This window comes from Anastrepha ludens, chromosome 3, assembly GCF_028408465.1.
Source record: "Anastrepha ludens isolate Willacy chromosome 3, idAnaLude1.1, whole genome shotgun sequence".
NCBI lineage: Eukaryota > Metazoa > Arthropoda > Insecta > Diptera > Tephritidae > Anastrepha > Anastrepha ludens.
Genome location: NC_071499.1, coordinates 130544534 through 130570778, shown reverse-complemented (window position 1 = coordinate 130570778; position 26245 = coordinate 130544534). Strand labels below are relative to the sequence as shown.

The 26245-nt window shown below is 36.5% G+C and overlaps 2 protein-coding genes across 2 annotated transcripts in view; one reads left to right on the top strand and one right to left on the bottom strand.

Moving 5' to 3' along the window:
* Positions 1-3798: 3798 nt before the first annotated feature.
* LOC128857743 (amyloid-beta-like protein) overlaps positions 3799-26245 on the top strand; it is a 66719-nt gene continuing 44272 nt past the window's right edge. Inside the window, exons 1-2 of the mRNA XM_054093487.1 lie at positions 3799-3873; positions 6603-6773. Coding sequence (XP_053949462.1) covers positions 3799-3873; positions 6603-6773 — 246 coding nt within the window. The remainder of the gene's footprint in view (positions 3874-6602; positions 6774-26245) is intronic.
* On the bottom strand, positions 11626-14251 carry LOC128859269 (uncharacterized). The gene is made up of 3 exons (XM_054096133.1): positions 14085-14251; positions 13820-13934; positions 11626-12248 (listed from the first exon to the last, which is right to left on the bottom strand). Exons 1-3 carry the CDS (start codon positions 14206-14208, stop codon positions 12077-12079), a joined length of 411 nt encoding a protein of 136 aa, XP_053952108.1. The 5' UTR covers positions 14209-14251; the 3' UTR covers positions 11626-12076.

Below are 26245 nucleotides of genomic sequence, written 5' to 3'. Positions count from 1 at the left end.
ACTGCTCGAACCTTACCCCTTATCTGGTTATTGCTTGTGGCCAGCCTCGGTACTTCCACTATTGTGAACCACACCGTTTCTGCCCTCTAGTTAGCCTCATGGTCAACGAAGAAGGGTTAATTTGGTTTGCCGAAAGGTTTTGCTGCAAAAATTTAGCTTCCCTTTCATAAAAACATCTCCGTTTTAAAGCTGCATATTCTTCGATCAGAATCCGCCATCTACAAGCAGTGCATTTAATGATAATAAAACTTTTAATGTTAGCTAGTTAGTCTCGAAATCTTTTCATATCAGATAATGCACGGTGCAGGGACCCAAATTGATACAAATTGATTAACTGATTCAAAATTAATTTATAAATTTATTTATTCTTTCCTTTTCATGTGTCTTGAAAACTATAAATTGAGTAAAATTAAATGAAATTAAACAGTTTTTAGCTTAAAAAACTGCATTCTACCCACTTCCATTTTTTTTTTTCTCAGAATTTTATTTTCCACAAATTTTTCCGCCAATCATTCTGCCTCTTCAAGCCCAAACCATTATTTGATGTTCGCATTGTTTAGATTTTTTATGTTTTGTCATCCATTATATAACCATTTGCGCTATTTTCTTGTTCGCATTGTCCTACGCAATGCCAATTTGCATTTTACTAATCACATATACAAGCAAACAAATAGATGTAGATGTATGTGTGTTTGTTTGCTTTATTTGAGGCTAGCATATAAATTTTCCAAAAACAAAAAAAAACTATTATTTTATACAATGGCTTGAGCACTTGTTTTGTTGCCAGCTGTGTTTGTTGTTTTACTGCGGACGTGCGGCCTTGTAACAGTTTTGGCGTATGGAATTTTTTTTCTATATGTAAACTGTATGCGTTCCCATTGAAATTGCATTCAAAATATGAAGACTCATATATATATAAATGTATGTATATCTAAAAGAGCTGAAAAGTGAAGAAAAAGTATTTGAAAGCCAAACAAAGCATAACAAGAAATAAAATGCATACACAAAATACAAAGAAAATACAGACCTACACCCACAATTACATATCTGTATGTATGTGAAGTAAAAAATATGAAGTTGGGAAACGCTTGTAAATAGCGACAAATTAATAAGAAACAAGCTGCAGTTGCTGCTAAATAGACATAAACTCAATGTAAATATGAAAAAAAGTTCTTTTAATTGAAAAAAATACAAAAGAAAATTAGAAAAAAATCAGACTTTCACCATTAAACCACGGCCAGGTTAACTTACACAAATTTGCTGATCCACAGACTCGCACATATCACACAGAGCTGCTCACAGATGTTGGCAATATATTATAAGGATATTAAGCTCTAAATTCTACTCCTTATAATGAACTGTTCCTAAAATTTGATCACTAATCTTTTGCTTCCCAACATCCCTCGATAAAGGTAGCTAAGTGTTGATCTGCCAAAGTCTGGCCTGTGACACAAAAGGTGCTCCAGGGTACACTCAGCATCACTTTCGTGGCACGCTATGCATCTTTCACTTTCTCTAAATATACCAAAAAACTGTAATGTTCTGCAGATTTCCTTTTTCTTCCTCGAATGTGCAACTACGATAATCTCAGAGCACATGTGCCTATTAGACCGTGACCAATAGGAGTTCTTGTGAAAAAAGGGGTCCCATAAATTAGGAAGTCCAAATAAGCACAGCGGTTGCATAGAACCAGAGGTTGTTCCAGCTACTAACTTAACTAATATACTCTAATCACTCCTTATGTGTAGTTTGATTTGGTCATGTGAAGACTGAAGCTAGTTTTACCTTCCCTTGTCAATTTATCAGCTCTGCAGTTTTCATCAGCTTCTCCATGTGCGAGTAATCATATCAGTTTAAAGCTATAAGCAAATGCAGACCCATCTATGTACCTTAAAAAACTCATTTAGCAACAGCATTTAGTAAGCGACTAATGTTGTCTATGCCTTAGTCTAATACTTTCATATTTGCCTTTTTTCAGACAGAGAACTAAATTAATAGTGGTAATTTTGGCGATGGACTTTGCTGCTTTAAAGGCACATACTATAAATATCAGCTTGAAGAATCCAGTAGTAGCCTGAGGGCTCTTGTGGCTTTGAGTTCCCCGCAAAATGCAGCTCAATTTAAGTCTCCTAATTTCTTTCATATGTTCATATGTACTCACTAACTTTGTTTGTCCTAAAGTTATACTTCGAGAAAGAAAAATCAAAATTATACAATAAAAAGAAAAACGTTCCATGAAAAGCATCCAACTTTCATGAATTAATCATTAATTAATTTGTTTAGCAAAAATTCTTCTAAAAATTCTATTTTTAAATATATAAAAAGTAATTAACTTCTGCAGAGCGCCAAAAATTTCCCATCAAGTCCCCACACAGCTTTAGTTTGCTCAGGGCCACTCGCTCGATCTTTCTCTCTCTCTCTCCCTTTATCTCTCTATCAAATAACTGCCCAACAGCACACGCTTTATGTGATATCCTGTGCGTTTGAGTGATTTTTATTTGCCTGCAATAAAATGTCCATCAATCATACGGCACACACTTGCATGGGTGTATGTATATTTGTGCGACGTAAATGAGTAAGCGCTTACAAGCTTTAAACAATCAAAATGCGGTCGCCAAAATAAACAAAACAAAAAATTGTATTTCGCTCGGCTGATGACTGGCTGAACGCGCATTTTTTCGTATTAAATTTTTATTTGGAGGCCTCCTCCGCATTTTTAGTTTACTTTAACCTTCAACGATTTTTCGATTTTTATTTGGACAGTTCCACCATGAATATTTCAAAAACTACAATATAATATTTGTTACACAAACTGGAGTGTGGTTGGGCCAAGATATTTTGAATCAAGTTGAGGTACTCTACGTCTGTGTGTGTTTGTATGAATCTATATTTATTTTGTTTAGATAAGCTGGATGGTGTTTTCAATGAAACTGATTTTCAAGTGGCTCTTCGATGAAACTAAAATTTAACAAAATAAAAGCAACCGACTTTTATGCACTTAGCTGGTTTCTGTGGTTTGCAGTACAATTCATTGGTATCAGTTCTTTGCAGCAGTTTGCATGAACATTTTATATATATAAAACACAGCTGGCTCATTTATTCAACTTTCAGTTTTAGCACGTACAATTTATGAGGAAACAACACAAAAATATTTTCAGAAAAAAATGTTACTATGTATATATCTTTTTTCGGTACAAACAAAAACAAAAAAACTCTAGTGTTTTGAATGTTTTGAAATATATTTAACGAACTTTTTTGAAGAATCGATAACAAAAATCAATGAATGAGTTTTATTTTCAAATTAAAAAAAATTGCAGTGAACAAATATTAACCTTGTCAGATGATGAATTTTCATACTCAATTAAGGTCACATAAAAAAATTACACCAATACTCTATGGAGGGTCTTACCAATTTGCAACCATCTATGTGAATAAATTTACTGAAACTGAAATTATTAAATTTTAAAGTTTATTCCAAGAAAAAATTTCATTTCAAAAGCAATCCATAAGTGGGCACAGAAATAAAATATAAAATAATATACGAGAAAAAAATTAGCTCACGAAATTAAAAATGCTCCTTGCTCGAGCAAAATCAGCCAGCTGTAGAAATAAATTCAAAGTGAAGTGAAGTAAGAAAGTAAAGAAGGCGAGATACTCTGCTGGGCATATAAATTAGGTTACTACGTTTCGAAATTGGCTTTTCTGCTTATTAAAGTGAACATTAAATATTAGCTTTAGCTGTTAAAGTGTGCGACAAATGTGCCACACTCGAGCGCTGGACAACGGGGCGTATGATTGATGTTGATTTCGAATTGGAGCGTGAGTGGCAAAGCTGCTGCCGCTACAGCAGCAGAAAATAGTGGCAGTAACGAGGTATACGCAGGGCAATAGCGAAAAGAAGGGAGCAGTAAAGAAAAATAAATTTAAGGAAAATTACTTTTTGCGAGCTTTAAGCGTTAAATTGGGACATAGCAAGACCTTAATTCAAATTGGGTAAAACTGAAGTAGATTCTATAAAGTATAAGTAATAAAAAGAAATAAATTAAATATAAAGTAGTAAAAATAATAAAAAATAAGGAACAAAAAATGAAATAAATAAAACTTGCTATTGCTTCCAGGTACTGCTACTTTTCTGTTACTTCTTCTTCTTAATTGGCGCGATAACCGCTTACGCGATTTTGGCCGAGTTTAACAAAGCGCCCCAGTGGTTTCTTTCTCGTGATAACCGGCGCCAGTTGGACACACCAAGTGAAGCCAAGTCCTTCTCCACCTGATCTTTCCAACGCAGAGGAGGCCTTCCTCTTCCTCTGCTACCACCAGCTGGTACCGCATCGAATACTTTCAAAGCCGGAGCGTTTGTATCCATTCGGACGACATGACCCAGCCAACGAAGCCGCTGGATCTTTATTCGCTGCGCTATGTCTATGTCGTCGTAAAGCTCATACAGATCATCGTTCCATCGTCTGCGATATTCGCCGTTGCCAACGTGCAAAGGTCCAAAAATCTTACGCAGAATCTTTCTCTCGAACACTCCAAGCGTCGCTTCATCGGATGTTGACATCGTCCAAGCTTCTGCGCCATACGTTAGAACGGGCATGATGAGAGTCTTGTAGAGTGTTAGTTTTGTTCGTCGAGAGAGGACTTTACTGCTCAGTTGCCTACTTAGTCCAAAGTAGCACTTGTTGGCAAGAGAGATTCTACGTTGGATTTCAAGGCTGACATTGTTATCGGTGTTAATGCTGTTTCCTAAATAAACGAAGTCTTTTACAACCTCGAAAATGTAACTGTCTACAATGACGTTGGTACCGATACGCGAGTGCGCCGACTGTTTGTTTGAAGACAGGAGGTACTTCGTTTTGTCCTCGTTCACCACCAAACCCATTCGCTTTGCCTCTTTATCCAGTTTGGAGAAGGCAGAACTAACAGCGCGGTTGTTAAGGCCGATGATATCGATATCATCGGCATACGCCTACAATTGTACGCTCTTATAAAATATTGTGCCTGAGCGATTAAGTTCTGCGGCTCGTTCGATACTCTCCAACATCAGGTTAAAGAAGTCACACGACAGCGAGTCACCCTGTCTGAAACCTCGTTTGGTATCAAACTGCTCGGAGAGGTTCTTCCCAATTCTGACGGCGCTGCTGGTGTTGAGCAACGTCATCTTACATAGCCGTTTTAGTTTTGTGGGGATACCAAATTCAGACATCGCGACATACAGATAACTCCTTTCCGTACTGTCGAATGCAGCTTTGAAATCGACGAAAAGATGGTGTGTGTCGATTCTTTTTTCGTGGGCCTTTTCCTAGATTTGGCGTATTGTAAATATTTGGTCGATGGTAGACTTTCCAGGTCTAAAGCCACACTGATAAGGTCCAATCAGTTGGTTGACGGTGGGCTTCAGCCTTTCACACAATACGCTCGCTAGAACCTTATAGGCGATATTTAGAAGACTAATCCCGCGGTAATTGGCACAGATTGCAGGATCACCCTTCTTATGGATTGGGCAGAGCACACTTAAATTTCAATCGGCAGGCATGCTTTCGTCCGACCATATTTTGCATAGAAGCTGATGCATGCACCTTACCAGCTCCTCGCCGCCATGTTTGAATAGCTCAGCCGGCAGTCCGTTGTCGCCCGCGGCTTTGTTGTTCTTTAGCCGTGATATTGCTATTCTCACCTCGTCATGATCGGGTAGCGGAACGACAATTCCGTCGTCAACGATTGGGGTATCGGGATCTTCACATTCTCTGTGACATGCGCAGCTGTCACTGTTTAATAGGTTCGAGAAGTGTTCCCTCCATAATTTAAGATTGTGCTGTATGTCAGTCACCAGTTCGCCGTCTTTGTTCTTACAGGAAAACGCCCCGGTCTTAAAACCTTCTGTAAGCCGCCGAACTTTCTGGTAGAATTTTTGGGCGTTGTTCCTGTTGGCCAGCATCTCTAACTCTTCGCACTCACGTATTTCGGCCTCTCGTTCCTTCTTTCGGATAATACGTCGCTCTTCCGTTTTTAGCTTCTCACATGGCTCGCGTTACGCCCGATCGCAGCGTGGCTCTATAGGCGGCATCCTTTCTTTCAGCGGCAGCATGACATTCCTCGTCGTACCAACTGTTTTTTCGGGCTCCCCGGTATCCGATTTCTTCTTTGGCGGCGGTACGTAGGGGCTTTGCAGTTCTTTTCATTGGGGGGTTTTTAAGTGGCGGGTCCCAAACCCAGCGCACAACCAGCTATCCTGTAATGCTTCGCCTTCTCACGTTAGCTCACTCCCGAACGGGTGTTCGGAAGCTACCCAGAGGATACGTGGGCTAATCCCGGACGTTGTGAGCTGCTTGAACTATATGTAGAAGAATCACCTGGCCACTCCCAAGTGAATGGCGATCAGTAACTTTCCCCACTTGCATGGACTTCTACACATGGAACCATCCACCTTTCTGCTACTAATAGATGAATAATAGGGCACAAAAAATCTTATGATGGATGCACAAACCACCATTTTATTCTCTTCTAGTGCTATATTTTTGAATTACTTCGCTAAATTTAAAATTTGTATTTCAAAATTTTTCCTCACTAGTCACTTCTTTCAATTTTCTTTTCCGTCTCAGGCCGCCTCACCGCGTTGGGAACCACAAATCGCGGTGCTCTGCGAAGCCGGCCAAGTATTTCAGCCGCAATATCTTTCCGAAGAGGGACGCTGGGTAACGGATTTAAACAAGAAGACATCGGGCGCCACGTGCCTGCGCGACAAAATGGATTTACTGGACTACTGCAAAAAGGTAAGTGGAAAGCAAGAAAATCGTGAAAGAGAAAATTGTTTTCGCGCGTGAGAGAAGTTTTAAGCTTCTTCTGTTAAAATATGGATTTAAGTGGAGAATCGCGGTGGAGATATTTCAAGTATAAAGCAAGAAGAAGAAAAATAAAAGGAAGCAGAAAAAGGTGTATTGACTACCAAACTCCATTGATGTAGCAAAAGTATAAAAAGCTGTAGTAAAAGTGCATTCGACAGGCACTGTGCGGTAATGAGAGACCTACGAATTGGGTCAAATGCCAAAGCGTGCAAAAAAAGCAACAAAACTAGAATTATAATCTTCCATGAACTTTTCGTGATATTTTCCATTTTTATACATGCATATTTGCTATTTGCATTTTATTTGTCAGCGCGCTACCTTCTTCTCATAGCCAAGAAAGCAAATCCATGCTAATACTCATCCTTAAGCCACTTATCGATTGCCAAGAAGCCTTAACCAAAAAGTAATTTCATTTTACACTTATACATTTGACTATTTGGCTGCATGATTGGCTTTCTAGAGATTTTGAAAAAATTATAGCGAACGCCCTGTGCACTCACACATACACTATACACATATATGTACATAATATGTTCGACGCCGGCAAATTTTTCAAACAAATTCCGTCCGAACCGTCCTTTCTGTGCAATTTTTCATGCAACTGCAATTGGTGGTGCAGGGAGACCAAAGACGTGATGTTTTAGGGTGGCAGAAGGAGTACGAGTCTCAGTAGGAGTTTTTGCAAGGAACTACTTTGCTTCCGCATAGCTACACTTCTATTGAAATCGGAACTGTAACTAGTACATGAGCTTGTTGCATTGAGGGAAGTCCGATTTAACTCGACTACTTGCATTAGTTTCACATACAGATATTTTTCAATAGTTTTGAATCAGTATATCAATATATGAATGTCTATGTCGGCAACAGACTTTGTTGTGCGAGATTCTAATTCATTCCGCGTACACTTCATGCCGTATTTTTATTCTATAAAGAAAGCCTAAGGTAGTTAAACTAGTTATCAACTAGTTCCTAAAAAACTAGCTCACATCGTAGGAACATGTATTAGCTATAAACAAGAAATTTATCTCATAAGACTTTTTCGTATTTTCCCTTGCAGGAAGAGAGACCAAGGGCTCTAATACTTCCACACCCTTATATTAATAGCAGTGACGTCGGGCGTCACTTATGCTAGCCTGATAGGCGGGCAAAGAGGAGTTTTCTTAAAGGCATTTAGCATTGCTGTGTGTGACTCCCGTTCCCCTACCCATCCATTTACTGTGCTTTCCACTCCTTTTACGTACATACATGCACGCATGTTTTTATGTATGCGCTGTGGGCGTGCTGCGCATATTATTAAGTAGCTGTGGACGCGCGCCCATTACAAAGTTTCAGCGTTCACTTAGTTTGATTTTAGTTTGTGCCGAAAATGTATACATTTTTGCACATTTTTCACATCTACAGCAATTGAGTATTTGTGCAATTCTCTTACACACAACTCTCTTTTTTTAAGTAACTTCCACGCCATGGCATTGTTGGTCACAGTTGGCACTCATATCCCCCTCAGTTGTTTCAAGTTTAACATTTTTTCATGCCCTGCAGTCATCGTAAAATTATTTTTTCATGCTCTTCTTCGTAGCTTCCTCGTTGTCTTGTTCTCATATCCTGTTCCCATTACGCATTTGTCAGCTTCTCTGTCTTCCTCAACTTCCATTTCTACTTGTGTATGTACGCTGACCCATCGTGGCGTTTGCGTGACATTTCACTGCCATTTAATTTATTTCATGAAATCAACGAAACGTTGTTGTTTCTTTTACTGTTATTTTTAGCAATGCTATAACGTGGGCATTTATTTAATTCTTACATGCTAGAAGGATTAAACCTGTTGGCAAAATAGCATAGTTGTTGGCCATAAGCAAAATGCTTGCAAAACAAAAACTATTCAGCAACATTGGAATGGAAAGCGAAGAGTTTGTGGAAGAGAAGAGTTTCAATTAAAATGCACGTATAGTTTATAAACCTCTGTGTATACTTATACGTGTATATATATCGAGCTTTTTGTTGAAAGGCGTCATAGCAGGGCACTCACTCAGCGCCGCTTAGCGACCTGCACAAATTATTAATCAACTTTTCTTTTAGTAATCCTTTAATCCTTAAATCAGACACAGGTCGCCAGTAACATCTTGTAGCTTGACTCGATTTCTTTTACCGTTGGACCGAGCGTGCAGCGCCGTTCTACCCAGACTTATCGCAAAAGCGGGCAACAAAGCCACCTCACTTTGTAATATCGCTCTTGTTGTGCCTTATAATGATTTTTAGTGACTTTTATGACCAGCAGCTGCAGAAGCAATACTTTCTAAAAATCTGTGCGGTGGCACTATAAACTTCTAAAGCACTCAGGCAATGCTGTAGCTCACCAATCACGCCTTTTGTGGAAACTTCATTGCATGGCTTGTCTTTCTTCACATTTTTCGCATGTAGAACTGAGTGTAGATTCTTATTGCTCTTTTAGAATTGGAAACAATCCCTTTTAAATAAATGCTTATTTATTTCTTTCAAATATTTTGTACCCAAGTAATTATACTTTATTAGAACAACCTTTAATTTATTGCTGTCAGTCGTGTGCTTTATGCTTTCTTTCACTTTTAATATCTTACCCATAAATGCATCTTTCAGTACCCTTCAATCTCCTTCATCCAACTATTTCGCTTCCTCATTCACTCACACACATTTTCCTACTCACATATATGCTGCCTGCTTTTCTGTGTCCATCTGCCCACCTCTTCCCTCATTTACCTGCCAGTCTGTTTTGTTGCCTGTCAACCTTCATTGTTGACATTGTTTATTACCGCAAAGTCCGCGCGCACCAATTAGCAAAACAAAAACTAAAAAGCTCATCACAGCACAACACAACACATAATAGAACAGTGCGGTGCAGGCAAAATTACCTCCGTAGCACCCCAGTAGCCTTCGTTACCTTTGTAGCCTCATCAACTGAGACAATAAACAACACAAAAGCCTCATCTACCCATAATTTGATGCGCTTCACTACGCATACAAACGCACAGAAGCGCTTGCCGTGGAGCGCATTAAATTAAACATGCACGCACACATGTATATATGTATACCCTTACATACATAGACACGTATAAGTATATACCTTTTGGTAGCTCCTGTCGTGCGCTCTGCGTCTCATAGTTTGCATATATTTAATTAAGCGGCAATGTTGCTCGTACGCCTCACTGCACGGTGTAATTTTGTCTTTTATGTGATGGAATGTGGCAAGGCCAATATGTGCGTAGAGGAGTGTGTGAAAAAGTGTATTGAAAATGCAAAGCAGATGCGGGGAAATCGGAAACCGCGCGCATATATTAACGGTAAATTGCTTGTTTATTGGAATTCGATATAAATAAGCCTTCTTCTCTGAGCTCGTCAGTCGGTGCATGCCCCGCAATGTGAAAAGTTGTCATTATTTTTGTTTTTTTGAGCAGAAATACCCAAAAGTGTATTCCCAAAAGTGTCCACTTTCTAGCAAAATAATTATCCTTGCCATAAAACTCGGTTAGCGAGTTAATAAAAAGTCATGGTTGGGAGTCGTAATTAATCTGCATATGTACGAGTACGCACCTCAATCGCTCCGCTACAAAAAAACAACATCCAAGAAGCAAAAGTCATAATAAAATTCCTTTGGGAATCCCTTTGGCGATCCTGCAGCACCTTCAGTCAGGCTGTCTAACGTGATTCTAAAAAAATACTCTGCAATGAAGTCAACCACTGGAACGAGTATAATTATTATCTTGTACTGAGGAGTATTCAGTCTGACGTTTTACGAGACGAATTACACAGTGGACAAATCGTGGCTCGTGACCGAATTAAAATATATAATTGGCGCGTACTTTTATATTAGGTGTTTGGCCGAGCTCCTCATCCTATTTGTGGCGTGCGTTTCGATGTTGTACCCCAAGTTGAGTTTTAAGCCGACTCCGAACGGCTGATTCTTTTTTCATAGCAGAAATACACTCGAAAGATTGCCATTGTCTGCTGAGGGACGACCGCTATTAGAAAAAACGTTTTCTATAATTTTTGTCTCCCATCCACCGAGATTCGAACCTTGCACATTCAAATGGTAGTCACGCACCAACCCATTCGGCTCCGGCGGCCGAATTAGATGTGGAAATAACAAAGACCTAATTCTTTAGAGCACCTTAAACCACTAGCGACCTGTCAAAATCTATTTTTTTATAATTTTTCGAAATAAAAAACACGATTGAAACGTTCCACTTGTGAGAGCATTAATCGGTTAAATTGTTTGCCAAAAGTATTTCTAAGGAAAATTTACTGTATTTTTCTGAACTAAATATTTCCTGCAGATAGCATTTTGGGGTACACTACGCTTTGGAATAGAACCGTTTATTTTGTTTTTGTTGTACATTTTTACACTCCTTAGAGTCTTACAAATGACCTCCCAAAATATTTTTGAAAAAGGTTGATGGCAGGTAATCTTCGATTTTTAAATCTTTTAAATAAATAAATACATAGAGTATCATTAATAAAGTTAGCTAATCATAAAAAAGCTTTGAAGAGCGTTTAGGTAAAGTAATTTCATTTTAATTGTGCATCATCTGACCTCTAGAACGCTGTTGCGCTAAATATACTATGTTCTATTATTACAGAGTAGTTTCGACTTGCATAAAAAAACTACTGTAGGCGTATGTATGCAATATATGTATGTTCTGAGAAGGGCAAGCAAACTTCTTTATGGAAGGAAAAATGGTACAAGCTCATACGTTCCAGCCAATCTGCGAGCTCGCGCGTAGCCACTGTCCCACCCACGGTCATATTCTATTTTTGTTGTTGATAATAAATATGTTTTCATATATTTCTAATGTAAACAAAAATAAAAAAAATACATAAATCAAAACAAAATCAATGAACTAAGGTTATGTAAATATCTAGACATACAACTACATCATAAACTAAGAAAAACAACACAAATATGTGCCTTAAGCCTTATCAGCGGCGCTGTTGCTCACGTTTCACACAACCACCTTCCCTTCGCCCACTCGCTTTTCCGTTCTCCTGCACTCTCCCTCTCTCTTTCTCTCTCCCCTTATCTCTGTTTCCAACTCAAAGTAATCTCAATGTTTGCTTCCAATTCCGAGCACGGCTACTCTTCACCACTCAGTTGAAGTTGATCGCTTTTATCTCATATTTTTTCCATCGTCTCCTGCCCGCTCCACTCTCTACACCACTTCATTCACTTTTGCGATCTATCTCCATTTCTTTCCGCCCACTCAACGTCTCAGCTTGTTCTGCTGCTCGCTAGCGAATGCATCGCGCTCAATGTAGTAAGGCGTGCCATCAGGTTTCTTGCATTTGTAACGCAACTTGCAACATTCCGGGAATGGTTTGTCCGCATGGATGCGCTCCCCATTATTGCAGCTCTCGATGCGCAATTTCCCACAACTGTAACGAACAAAAGAGAATAAGAGAGCAGTGAAATATAATATTCTATGATACACCATTCGAAAACCAAGTAAAAGTATGTAATAGCAAATATATGTATGTATGTACGTAGAAATGTGACAAAGCATAATTGAAAGTTACTGGAATAAAAGCAATAAATAATTGAGTTGTCTGCTTCCTCTTTATTTAATTGATTCAATTAATTAATTTAATTAAGTGGTAAAGGCACTTCTCTTCCAAGGTACTGGTAACTTACACTTCATACAGAACATATACACAGCTACATACATATTCTAATGCTCTCCTGCCATCACACGGATGCTGGATGAGTGGCGAGCTTGTTGAGCTTAAATTTACTTTGAAAAAAAGCTTTTTGAAAAATTTATGAAATTTCTATAAATTAATTGAAAAATACTCCCTTGGCAGTCGTTGAGTAGGAAATAAATAATATTCGATTTTTATAAGTGCAAGGGGGCGCAATATTAATCATACAATTTGGAAATGAAGAAAATTTAAATCAATGTTTGGAAAAAAACAAGTTAATTAATAAAAACAAATACAAAAAAATGTATCTCAACAGGTGAGGAAAATACCTTTTTCTGGTATTGATAAATTTAATTTAACTTCAATTATTTTTTTAATTTATTGATACATAGTTGCAAAAACCTCATAAATAATAAAAAAAATAAGTTTATATGTATATATATATTTTAAATTTTTGATAAAAATTAAGCCTGAACCGTGAAAAAATATAAATTTTTATTTCTAAGCATTAAAAAACTTTCAATTTTTTTATTATTAAACTTAATGATTGAGTCGTTTCTTTAAATATAAAAAAAATATAGTTATTTTCCACATATCAAACACACTATGTATGTAATAGTAACCGCTATTCAAATTCCTAAGTTACTAAAACCATTTTGAATTTAATTTAAAAATTTGGTCAAAATATATATATAAGTAAATATATTTTTTATTTCATTCCACTTGGGAACATAGGGCTCCAAAAAAACATGTATATCTCATTCTATTAATTACTGCTCTCTTTGCGACATCCCATAATCGGTTAACTGCTTCTAAATCACGAAGGTTAGAATGCCTCCAGGTATTTCGTGGACGTCCAGGTCGTCTGTGTCCTTGACATATCCATACAGCTATATGCCCTCAGATTTTTATACAACTATAATTACTTAAAAATATTGGATATTTTCTTAAAATTCTATACTCAGTTCAAAAAATGGAACATCATAGCACAGAAAATTACACTATCCGCCTTAGCCACCACATTGTTCCTTTTTAGTACCTGCATATAATATACCTAAAGGCTTTTGGCAAACGAAATCGATAAGAATTTGGAAGTAATCTGATTTGAAATGACTTCAAAAAAAATTAGTACACGCAATATCTGCTTTCACAAAAAATTTAAGTTTTTTATTTACGTATTTCATAATTCCCTTCTTAATACCATATTCTGTTATTTGCGTACACAAATTCAGCGCTTTCACATGAATGTATGAATAAACTACGCACTTTTCATAAAAATAATTTCAATTTCGTTCACGCTCGCTTACCCCTCAATGTGTATGGAACCATTCTCATGGCAAGTGAGACGCTGGCAGGGAGCAATGCCCACATTTACTCCCAATTTCAGTTCATCGCCGCGATAGACACATTTGCCAGGATTATCTAACACAAAAAAGGGCAATGAAAGGTTTTGCATGAAATTTAGCAATACAAAATATTTTTTATGTCAACTGTTTTTTTCATTTTTTTATTTTTGTTTTTCTATATTTTTTGACATTTTCACAAATATTTTGCTTTGCACTTTGCACACACCTGGATCAGGTGCTATTAGACCGGAATAGGCCTCAGTGATGGTGCCATGTAAAAGCAACAACACTAGAGCGCCGGTACATAGCAGACCAATTTGTAGAAACGCGCTTTGCCGCGAACAAAACATGACGAAACTCAATTAAGAACTGAGCTGAGCCACCAAGTGCGGGAGTGATTTGAGCCTTGAGGGTCGTTTGAAACTGAGTGAAGTGATGACAAGCAGCCAGCGCACATAGAGATCTCTTTTAGTATTCTCCGTGCCACTGAGCGGTTATCTAGAATGTCTGACTTGAGACACTCAACTCATTTCGAATTGTGTATTTTCTCTCAGCTTTAAATTGAGTTTGTTCACTTTGGCTTTAATTTCCTTTCCAAGCACCATTTGGCGCTGATCAGTGGTGTTCACTCAAAAGTGCTGGACTTAATTACATTTACAAAGTTGTTGTTGTTTTTCTGTTTTGTACATGCATTGAGTTTCATTTCCAATTTTGATTTTGTCGTCTCTCTGTTTTGCATTTATATTGATTTGTATATATTTATTATTCCACTTTTGCTTGGCAATCGAATCGAGCGCTCATTCTACACACAAACGCCCGCACACACACAGCGCGGGTCAGAGGTTATCGTTCCGATTAACTGACGGCGCAATTTCATTTGTAAATATGGAATTTCAATTTTTTTACACTATTTTTCGTGTATCTATTTTCGATTTTTTTCTAGAAAATTTTGCAATCAGTTTTCGTTGATATTTGTTGTTATTTTTCTGAATCATTTTATTTTGTTTTTGCTACTTTTTCTATTTTATGTGCATATATGAGCGTACGGACATGTAACGTAGGTGTAAGTTTAATAAAATTGTTGTAGGTATAGTACTTTTATTTTTCTGACCATTGATGTTCTGATGGTCTGTCGGTCGCATGCTGATCATTTCTATGAATGAAAATTCATTGTGTACATGAAAGCCTTTTTGAAGTGCATACACACATATGTATGTATGTATGGATATTAGGGTGCATCACCACCCATACAAACAAACAAAAACAAACAAGGCGGTACCCATCGAAATTACAAAATTTATTATATATTAACACTTCCGCTTAAATAGAAGAATATTAGACTTTCGTGAATTGGACCAATTTGAAGGTATTTCCAAAGTCTCATAATTTGAATTCCGTGCCTAATATTTTAAAGAATTATATGCAGACCTTTAATCAACAACTGAGGTGACGTTTTGAAAGAAATATTTTTAAAAACTAATTTAATTTATACAAAACTCGATTGATCAGGTATCTTTAAATCGATCCAGCTTCCGTAAATCTAAATATTTTTCATTATATTTTGGCGGAAGCCTTAAATATAGTAAATTTTTTAAATCCTGTAGAAAACCAGCAAGTATTTTTCCTGAGGCACCCTAATGTGTATACATATATATGTATGTACAAATGTACACACACCCACTTGCGTAAATGGATTTTTTATATTTATCTGTAAGCTTCAATGTCCATCCTCATTCTCGTCATAATCCAATCGAGCCACGCTTGCATACAAATTGCCTTCACATTTAACCCTTACTTACGAAGAAATACAAAAACATCATGGTTTTATTTTTACAAATGTTGCAAATTTAATGTCACAACAAACTTCTTGTATTCATAAGTAAGATATGTGTAAGGTAAGATAATATCTTTCATAGAAACAGGGACAATGTGTGATCCAGGAGATATTATGTCCCGATATAAGGTCCGCCAGCCATCGGATCAACCAACGATCCTTAGACTCGCTTATAAAGGATTATTTTTCTGCAGAGTAGTCGGCATAACAGACGCATGCAGTGTAAAGCACAGTGAATAACTTACATCTAAATGCTCCAAAATTTTGTGGTGGGTCATATTCTAGGAGGACTAAAATACTTTCAATTACAATCTGAATGGCAAGAAATTGAAAAAAAGTACTAAAATAAAGGACTTGGGTGTGATTTTCGAATCGAAACTAATTTTTGGGGAGCATGTGGACCATATTGCATTTTCAATTGGGTTTGGGTTTATTCGTAAGAAATTGTTGGATATATTGTTGTTGTTGTATAGAACCCTTGCTCATTGGAATCAAATAGGAAGATTTTATACTAAGTTTGCATTATCCCAACTGCATTGGCCAAATAGTTTTAGCCATTATTTGGATAGGCGTAAACTGTCAGCCTTTCAGAGCTCATCTGATAGAAGAAGTTACTTATACATGCAGACATTCTTTCATAAATCGATTTCCAAACCTATTTCGCATATTCAAAATCACTTACTAAAACCTTCACAAATACGAAATTAGTTTTCTCCCGCAATGTGCGGTTAATGGGTTATAAATATGTCTAAATCATAAGCACAGATTAGCGACAACTACACATAAATATTTAGATTTTCCTTATTCATTGTGATTGTTGTTATTGTTATTAATTTGTAGACCTGCTGTGCATAAATTTAGCACAACTGCGACCTTCAGCTCATAGAGCTCGTATATGGTTAATAGACGCAGCACTCGCTACAAATACACACATACACACGCGAACACATACTCACTGTTGTTCGAACACTGCTGCGCATACATAAATGCATATATGTATATGTGTGTAGTTATATCTGTAGGTGTGCTTATGTTATTATGGCAATGTAAATATGGAACGATTCAGCGATAATTGAATGAGTGTATAAAAATAATCTCGGAAGCATAATCTTGATTTATTGAGGCACTGCAAGTCAGTTGCATAAATGATTAATTAATTGTGTGCTAAAGGAGTACGAATATGGAATTTCAAGTGAAGTGAACTGAAAGGAAAAATTAATGCTATTAATCGCGTTTCAAGTGGGGGAATTTAGTTTATCAATGCATTACAAAAGGCATGCAGATTCACTCTTCAATGTACTTCCATGCAATTGAATCAAAATATCTGATTGTTTTTTTCTTTTCTTCTGTTTTTTTAGCTTATTAAAAAGCTAACCAAAAAGGTTTATTTCATTCTCGTAGCAAAAGGCTGGCGCAATTGCATTTTACAAGCGTCTATTCAATTCAATTGTAATCCTTTAAAAGAATTTTTCTCAATCGATCGAAACGAATTATTGCCCTTATATACCCGACCAATGCTTTATAGCCTATTTTTACTGGTCTTTAACGGTTCTTTTTACTTAACTAAAGTTTAAAAATACATTTAGTTGTTCAAAATCCCACGTAATTTTGTTGGAGAAAAATTCTGATCATTTTTGATTTTCATTAAAATTATTTAAAATGAAGAAGTCAATATATTTTTTTCGAAATAGGCATCCAGTTCATTTATACATTAAAATAATATAATTTTTTTTATTTTAATCATTTAAAAACGCGTCTAAAGTCGGCAACGTAATTATCCCTCTCCCAGCACTCGAACGCAAATAATAGAGTCGTTACGGTTGACGATCTATAATATAAGAAATACTTAAATTTACGTTCTAAAAATTTTTTGGCATATTCTTAAAGGATTATATTAACATTTTTTGAAAAAAAAAGATGTTTTGTTCGACATTTTACAGGTATCTGTCCCATTAATGAATAATAGAAAATGAAAAAAAAAAAATTAGTTAAAAAAATAGTTTCTTCCCCAAAGTGAAGTACACTTATCACAGCCTGCCTTTTACCGCAGAAAATGTGTGTATCATTCTTTGCTGATCTGGAATTCCTGCTCGGCTCAGTTTCATTTTTCGGCTAGCCAGTACAAATTTTTCGCATTTTTGAACATTTTTTTGGGTCACTGCTTTCATTGAGCGCTCTGGGTGGGAATCGTCTTCATCGTGAATCGCAAATCATCATGAAGTGAAATCATCATCATCATCATAGTAATTACAGCTCGAGTTGAGCCAGTGCTTTTTTCACAATCGCGCTTCATACGACTCGTTGCTCCTCCTATCATTTTTAAAGCGTACATCTTTATTAACTTCGTCGGCCCATCTTCTTGGGGTCTGCTCCGCTTTCTACTTCTTATAATAAGAGAGCTGAAAGTCATTTTCGTAATCCTGCTGTCGCCCTTCCTGAATAGGTATCCAAACCATCTCAGCCGCTGAGCTTTAGCGCCACGCACAATGTATTGATCTAATATCAGCTGTTCGATCTCATCATTGTATCTTATTCTCTAAGATCCATCAGTTTCCCCTTTTGTTAAAAATATCATTCATAGAATTTTACGCTCAAAGCTGAGATGGTAGTTATTTATGTTCGATGTTCGTTGTTGAAATAGCCGAATAAATTAGTTCTCTTTGTATATGAACCTGCAAAGCCTTTATGTACATACTTTTCATTCTACGTCTACTTTGCTGATAATTAAATTTATGTTTATTTTTAAAGCTGTTTCGGCACTTACATTGTGCCGTAGAACTTTCTGCTTTGCGGGGACCCCTAATAAAATGTGCCGCTCAAAATGTCTATGAAACATTTCAACCCGGTAACTGCCATTTTTAGTCAACTTTCATGTAAGCTTCTCAGAAATAATGTCAAAAAGACCCACGAGGTTAAAATATTCTGCAAAAAATTGCCCAAAGTTGCTGAAAATAGTAGTAACATTTTAACGCGATTTATGCATAATATTTCAAGTAAACGGCATTTTTGACCAAAAAAATTTTAAACTGCACCCACTGCAAAAAGGTGAGAAAGAGGAGATGAATCATGCATGGTTGGATACTACCGCTTCCAATTGGCACTAAGCAACAACCCTAAAAGTGTTCCATAGTGTTATCAGCCGCACCTCGTAAGCCTACTCGTATAGAAAGCTCGATTTCATTAGGCTTTTCCAAAGAACAGTTCTATGAGCAAAGTTATAAAACCCTGTGCATTGCGGTACTCGGGCATACAAATTTATAATTAAAAATCATTTAGAAAAAATAGTACCTTACTTCATAAAAATCGGTCTACTTTAAGGCATTGCATTAGCATTTTGTAGCGCATAAACTTTGCAGGACACAATCTCCCACTTTTCTCAACATGCCACAAACTTTTTCAAAGCAAAAGCTTCACTTTTATATAAACTTGCATTAAACAAATATATAAAATAAAATTTAATGCATTGTAAATAATTTCAAGGCGCAACATCAAAACTAAAAACACGCAAAAATTATTCATGCAAATATTTTATTTTAATGCAAATAAAGAGAGCGGAAAACGTAACTTGTAAACAAAAGTAAATAAGTAGGTGTAAATATGACGGAGTTCAATGTCAGTGCGCTCGATGTACTTGGACGGGTGTTTGCTTAGCGAAGTTCAGTGTTATGATGAGTGTGTGTGTGTACGGGGTTGTACTTTTTAAGCACGAGAAAATTCCACGCTACGCAAGTGTTCGTATATGTGTGTGTGTAAGCGCGAATGGCTACTGGCCGCTGGCAAGCAAAGCAATTAAAAAGTTATTCTCGCGCTACTCAAACGGCGTGTCGATGGCAGTTGAACGTCAGGTGCATAGTTCCTACTTACTATGGATCAAATGGCAGCGCTTGCATATGTGAGTGTGTGTGTATTTTTGGGTCCCTTAAGCTTTGTGACGTACGTGGTCACCAAAATGAAGAAATTATTTTTAAATGCACCCACACACCGAGAGCAGCAAGCAGCTTATTTACTTTAAAATGCATACATACACAAAAATTTACATACCTTAAATACACATATATGCACCACACATGCATACATGTGCAAATCTACAGTATCTGTACAACTAATGCGAAAGATTCGAGAATACTACAAACTCGACTATTATACTCGGCTTTGAATAAAAGCAGAAGTATCGGGGCGAAGTAAGTCGAATATCTGTTTTTTCATTGAGGAGTTAAAAAAGTGTCTTATGCATCTCAAAGGTGCCGCCACTCCAGTGATATGTGGGACTCGCACCCATTAAAAAACATTACCCTCATTTTCTAATTTTTTGATAACTTGTAGTAATTCTTGAATTTTACAAATTTTTCCACATTTCGTTTGATTATTTTATTTTTGATATTTTGTCGTTATTTTCTTACAATTTTCAGTAATTTTCGGGGAATATTTTTACCAAAGGCTATAACCTTTCAGTACGTTTTCTTTGTAAAGGAATTAACTATAGCAATTTCTTGAACATTTTGTAGCAGCTTTTTGTTTTTTTTTTTAGAAAATTTTTTGAACATTTTGTTTTGTGTTTATTTTTTTTTTTTTTGAAATTTTGGTTTTTTTTGAAATTTTTTTTGTTTCTAAAAGAATAGCATTGAAAATATCCCTTGAAAATTTTTTCACATCTTAGTGTTTTTGATTCTTAAAAAATTTGTTAGACAACGAAGAGAGTTATAATTTTTAACAAATTTCCGCAACTTTTTCGAAATATTTTGTTAATTTTTCTTTAATATTTTCTTGCTTAAAATTTTTAGCATTATTTCGTAGTTTTTATACATCCTTTATTTATTTTTTATATTCTTAATTTCCAAGATAATAATATAATTTGCATAGGACTTAAGACCTGCACCTGCGCATGCCACGACAGCCTCTTCGAATAAAGCACATTGAAGCGGCAAGAATATGTAATATATACTTAGCGTGGAGGCTGTTGCGAACAATTTTAATGCGGTACCAGACTATTTTTCAGCTCCGACATTTGGTACATGGGAATGAGCGCCTGTTCGCTCAATGAAATCTACTGATACAGGTCTCTCACAACTCCAGTTCTTTCACGGCTCAAAGTAGTCACTAAAGGTAATTTTCACTAAAGGTAAAGCCACTGAAACAATGACAATTCTGTTCCTTTACCCCGAGACCGCTCTCCATGATATTCGCAAACACTCTCACGGCGGCATTCGTCATCAAAAGCGGCCATTAAAAAATAAATTGTGTAAGTTCTTCACAATTTTTATATAAAAGGGACTGTAAATTATTTTTAAGCAATCGTACCCTGCGGCTTTGTTTTCTCTTCAAAGCCAAAGGTCTGCTCAAAGTGGTGAATTTTATAAGAAACTTTTACCTTTCCTAAGTCGTTGAGCAGACACTGTAAATATTATATAAATGCACATATGTACATACACAGATATATTTACTATATTTACATGTATGTATATAAATAAGCATACATGTGTGCATGTATGTTGTGTGCGTACATTTCAATGTCAAGCGCTTTGACGGGTGGCGTAGGACGTGCTCAAGTATTACAGCGATTTCGTTTATTCTCCTTTTGCTTCTACATACTTATACAAATATATATTTTTCAACTTTTGTTTTCATTTGCTGCTGTTTATTTTTTATTTAATTTTGCTATTTTATTTTTCTGCTTTTTCCACATAAATATTTTATCAAACGCCAAATTGACCTTTATTACAGCAAAATGCAAGGCAGGAAGGAAATATTGAAGGAAGAAAATGGCAAGTCAGTCAATGAGGATGCAATGAATGGCTGAATGAATGAATGAATGAATGAATGAGTGGGTGAATGTAGGCCGCTACAAGGAAGGAAGTGCCATTGGACATAAGAAATAATTTGAGGAAATTCGAAAGGCAGGATGTGAGGCAGCAAGCTGAAAACAAGGCGGAGCATGCGATAAAGCTCGAGAGTGGCAAACAAAGAAATAAAAATCGCAATTTATTGCTGATGATGTAAAGGTAAATCAGTAAAGCAATTATTCGCAACGTTTTTATTGCTGACTTTAAAACACAAAAGAAAGTAGGGGAGCGCAACTTAAAAAGTTACTTTTCTTTTATTTAATTTTGAGTATTTGTTAAAATCAATTTTGCACAATTCATTTATTAAAAACATTGATTATCACTAGGCGCCTCTCACATTCAACTCTTTGCACACTTTCAAAAACCTATTTAATTAAAATTCTGCTGTGTGTCATATTCTAAATTTCTTCGAAAGAGTGGAGCTCAAGAGTTTTATTAATATAGATTACTTTATTAGTTCCTGCTTTAGATAAAAGAAAAAAAGAGACGTTCCTTTATAAAAAGTAATTCTGAAAAAACGGCAACTGCTGCCTTTTTCTACCACTTGCACATGTAAACATATACCTATGCAGGTATCCTTCGCCCCCCGCCTTTCTACCCCAACTTGCCCCCGAACGAAACACACCGCACACACAAAGAGAGATGTCTGAAAATTGCTGGATAATGATGTTGCCCAACGGCGATGCTGAGTGCAAATGTTGCGCTTCAGCAGTCTAACTATTGACTTGGCCTTATACATGCATGAGTGTGTGTAAACACAGGCATACGTACATGCCTGCTTAATGCACATATGCACATACGCACATATGAGCATGCGAGCGAATGTTTTTATTTGCTTTTGCCTGTGTCACCGGATATGCCACCAAGGCGCTCTGTATAATGATGTCTTACATTTGCTACACGATTCTAGGCCTCGTGGCATTCATGCACCAATACTTGTACATACACGCGCACACATGTACCGCTGCTGCTGATCAGTTGGCTTTTGAAACATTTTCAGCGCATCCTCTTTTAAAGTTGCTTAAACAGTCATATGGAGGTTTTATGTTTTTTTTTTTGCGTTTTCATTGCCGTTTATATATAATATACAATATTATATTATATTTGCAGCGACAGGCAGCTTGGATTTCCGTTACCACAAACAGAAATCGTGTCAAGCCTAGAAACAAGAATTTCCTTGTCATGGCCCCATTAAAAAGCCATTTTCAGCCATGTCAAAATTCAGTAGAATAACCAAAAAGGAGGAAAGAGATTTTTCGTTGTCCAACCAGCCAGTCAGATCGAATTTTCAAGGAAATGTAGCCTTATATCAGGCAATCGCAGTTAAGTTAAAAAATATATATATACTTTCATGTGTGCCGCTGTCATTGAGATGCATAAAAAGTGCGCATTAGCTCAGACAAAATTTTCTGAACAAAAGAGTGCGTAAAATTTATGTAGCCCGTTGGGTGATATATAAATTTTGAGCTTAACCCCACTTGTTATCTTAAGCCCCATTAGCTGTTCGGTTGTAAAAGTATGCACTTTTCTTTTAATCTTTTGTTTTTTTCTATTTTCTGGCAGAAGAAAACATTTTTTTTTAACCAAGTTTAATACAGGCATTTCAGCAGAAACCATTTTTTAATAAATTCATTACCGATTAAGTCATCTTAAGTATATTTTGTTTGGAGGTGGGCAAATCACACCAATTTAGAAATCTTTAATTTTCTCAAGAACGCCCGTTCATTCGTTCATCAGGTTCGAGTTAATTAAAAGCATCAGGAGGAATCTACAGAATGGCTGCAAAATCTATTGCAAAACACAAAAGACTCGAGGAAGCTTCTGAGGCTGTCCAATCTAATGAGTAAAATCTGCAAGCGATCATTGACTTTAACACTAAACCTACCATGGACGGGTCAAATGACCCATTTTAAACTTTTTGTCAGAAGTTCTTAGAAATAACATTATTAAATCGTCGTTTGCCTTCACGACTTTTATTTAAAAATACATCGAATATATTTTTCAAGATTTACTCTTCTCTTGCTAATTGTTTTACCGAGAAATATATGTGATCTTAAAATGTATATAATAAAAATATTATTAAGACGGGTCATTTGACCCACTTTGGAAGGAATAGGAATACATAAAATATCGGTAGGTTTAGTGTTAAAATCAATAAGGGCTCTTGTGAGGGAGCTTAATGTGTCTGAGGATCTTATCCGTCGAGCTGTCCATGGATATCTCCGGTATGAATCCTACGTTAGGCGCAGAAGACAGTTTATGTCGGAGCACACACAAAAATAGCAAATGAGCTTTCTAAACAAAATTAAATACCCTGAAGGGCCTCAGATCATGAATTTTCGTCTGACCAAAAGGTTAATCACATTTCTTTACCCGAGTGAATTCTATTACATATATTGAGGCTTTAGAGACAGTAGTGAAACTCTGGTTAAAAATGTAAAGAAAAAAGATTTCCTTCGCCAATTGCAGCTCATTTCTACGCGTTTAGTAGCACCTCAATAAGTCGACAGTGAAGCGATTTTTGCTGAATTGGCCTGTTAGTTGGTGCTAAAAATTTAAGCATTGAAACGCCAGAAATGTTAGTATGAAATCACCGCCATTATTCAAAGGCAAAATGTGAGGTACTGAAGAAAAATATTTCCCTCACCCACTTGGAGCTCATTTCTATGCGACTTGTAGAATGTTGAAAGTCGGTAAAGTGATTTTTGCTGACTCGCGATTTAACCTGAGCAAAAAATTTAAGCATGTAAATGTAGCCAATCCTCAAGTGCATAGTGTCAGATATTCGGAAAAATTACTTCTACTGACACTTGCTGCTCATTTCGAAATGTTTGCTAAGATATCGAGAATTACGCTGTCTGGAACTGCTGCGCTGGCGATATTAAACTTGGGGATGTTAAAAACTATGGTATGGAGACGCGGTAGTCTGCTTTGTTCCTCTATTTTTATTTTTATATTATTTTTAATATTTATTCTTCTCTACTTCTAAGTTTTGCTACAGAGGAAGATAGAACAAATCATGGAAAATGTAGTACTGTGAAGTGCCACTCCCGCTGAATCAAACAAAATCTATCAAAGTATTTTATAACTGCCACACACCGTAACCTATACATACACACTCGTATGCTGACTATAAATAAAGCAAAGAACGATATTTGCGACCAAGTGACCCATATTTCAGCTCCACCTAAAAAGCAGGGTCACATCGACAAATGGCGCAACAAGAAAAGTGAGCAAACCCACAAAAGTAAAGTTAACAGGTAAACGAAAATAGCTGAGACAGGAAGCCGCTTTTGGCTTAAAACACACAACTTCCGGTGTGCCAAAATGGTGTCGTAAAATCGTAAAACTGTCAACAGATATCGGCAGGCAAGCGACCATCCAAGCGAACGGCAAATATTTACTACACAACTACGTTGTCTTATACTCGTCAATAGATGGTGCTGAGAGGATTTTGAGAATGGGAATAATATACAGAGGGCGGGAGTTAAACGAAATGTAGCGCAGCGCGAAATTCCAATTACAAGTGAGCAACGAAGAGAGTTTTACGGCAAGAAAGTAAAAATAGATATTTCGTGTATTTTAAAATTGATTACAAGGAGTGGCATGTCGACAAAGGCAATGCTCAAACCAGCAAAGGCGCTGCACGCCCTTATATTTATGACTTCCGCTTCAAAAGCATACCTACTTTTAAAGTGCGCGCACTATAATACAAATTTCTTGTTAACCATATACAAGCGCACTATTGATAAATTGCATATGTGTGTGTGTATGTAGATACACACTCATGCATATATGCAGCTCAAGGTGAACGGATGAGTGTGCTGCAAGAAATTCAATTTCCTTTTCCAAGCATTTTCACAGCGAGTGAAGTAGATGGAGCGTATTGAAGGGAGCTTTCATTAATGTGGAGACTTCCGAAGTGTGTAAAAACACGTTCATAAAAAAATAAATTATAAAATATACTATAAAAATATGAAAAATATAGTCATAAAAGTATTGAAAATTTCATAAATATCAATGGAGAAAATTTTATGATTAATTAGTACAAAAACACCAATGCAGCGTAGCCATAACTTCCACTAGCAATAACGCTATGTGTTTGTGATTGGATTTGTGTATTTTTCTCTTTCTTATACTACCACATGCATTTGTATGGCTGCTTAATGGATTGCCGCGTTGCAGGAAATTTCTATCGTAGTCTATCCTGAATTGTTTCCTGAATTCGTTGATAATTTTTTTTTTTAACTACAAAATAGTGGCAAACTTGTGCTAAGCTGCAAATTAGTGGTACCGCAGCCATAACGTCATAGCCACAACATTACAGCATTTGTCGATTAGTCGTAATACATACTTTTTTAAATTCATTTCACTTGCTCTAGTTTTTTTAATTGGTTGATTTCGTTTAACTTTATTTTAGGGCTAGGGTTTTTAAGGTAAAAAAAATCGATTTTGGTTTATTTGAGAAAATGAATGTACATAATCTCAAGAATGTTGTGTCCAAATTTTAAGTCAATCGGTGCAAAACTCACAAAGTTAGAGCATTATAACCGTTGGCCGCTCCGACTCGGCTACCTGCTATGGTCGAACTTTAAATCGATTTTCTGGAAAACGACGTTTTTCAAGTCGGTGGACACTTTTTCTCTGAATCTACTCGACCGATCTTCCTGAAATTGTGTACACACTTTCTCTACATAATTACCGAGGTAACCC

Excerpts from the sequence above, each read along its gene's own strand:
- LOC128859269 (XM_054096133.1), bottom strand. The coding sequence starts at position 14,208 with ATGTTTTGTTCGCGGCAAAGCGCGTTTCTACAAATTGGTCTGCTATGT. Across the intron at positions 13,935-14,084 it reads TCTAATAGCACCTGATCCAG|ATAATCCTGGCAAATGTGTC; the intron begins GTGTGTGCAAAG and ends TTTTTGTGTTAG. Across the intron at positions 12,249-13,819 it reads GGTTCCATACACATTGAGGG|TTGTGGGAAATTGCGCATCG; the intron begins GTAAGCGAGCGT and ends TGTTCGTTACAG.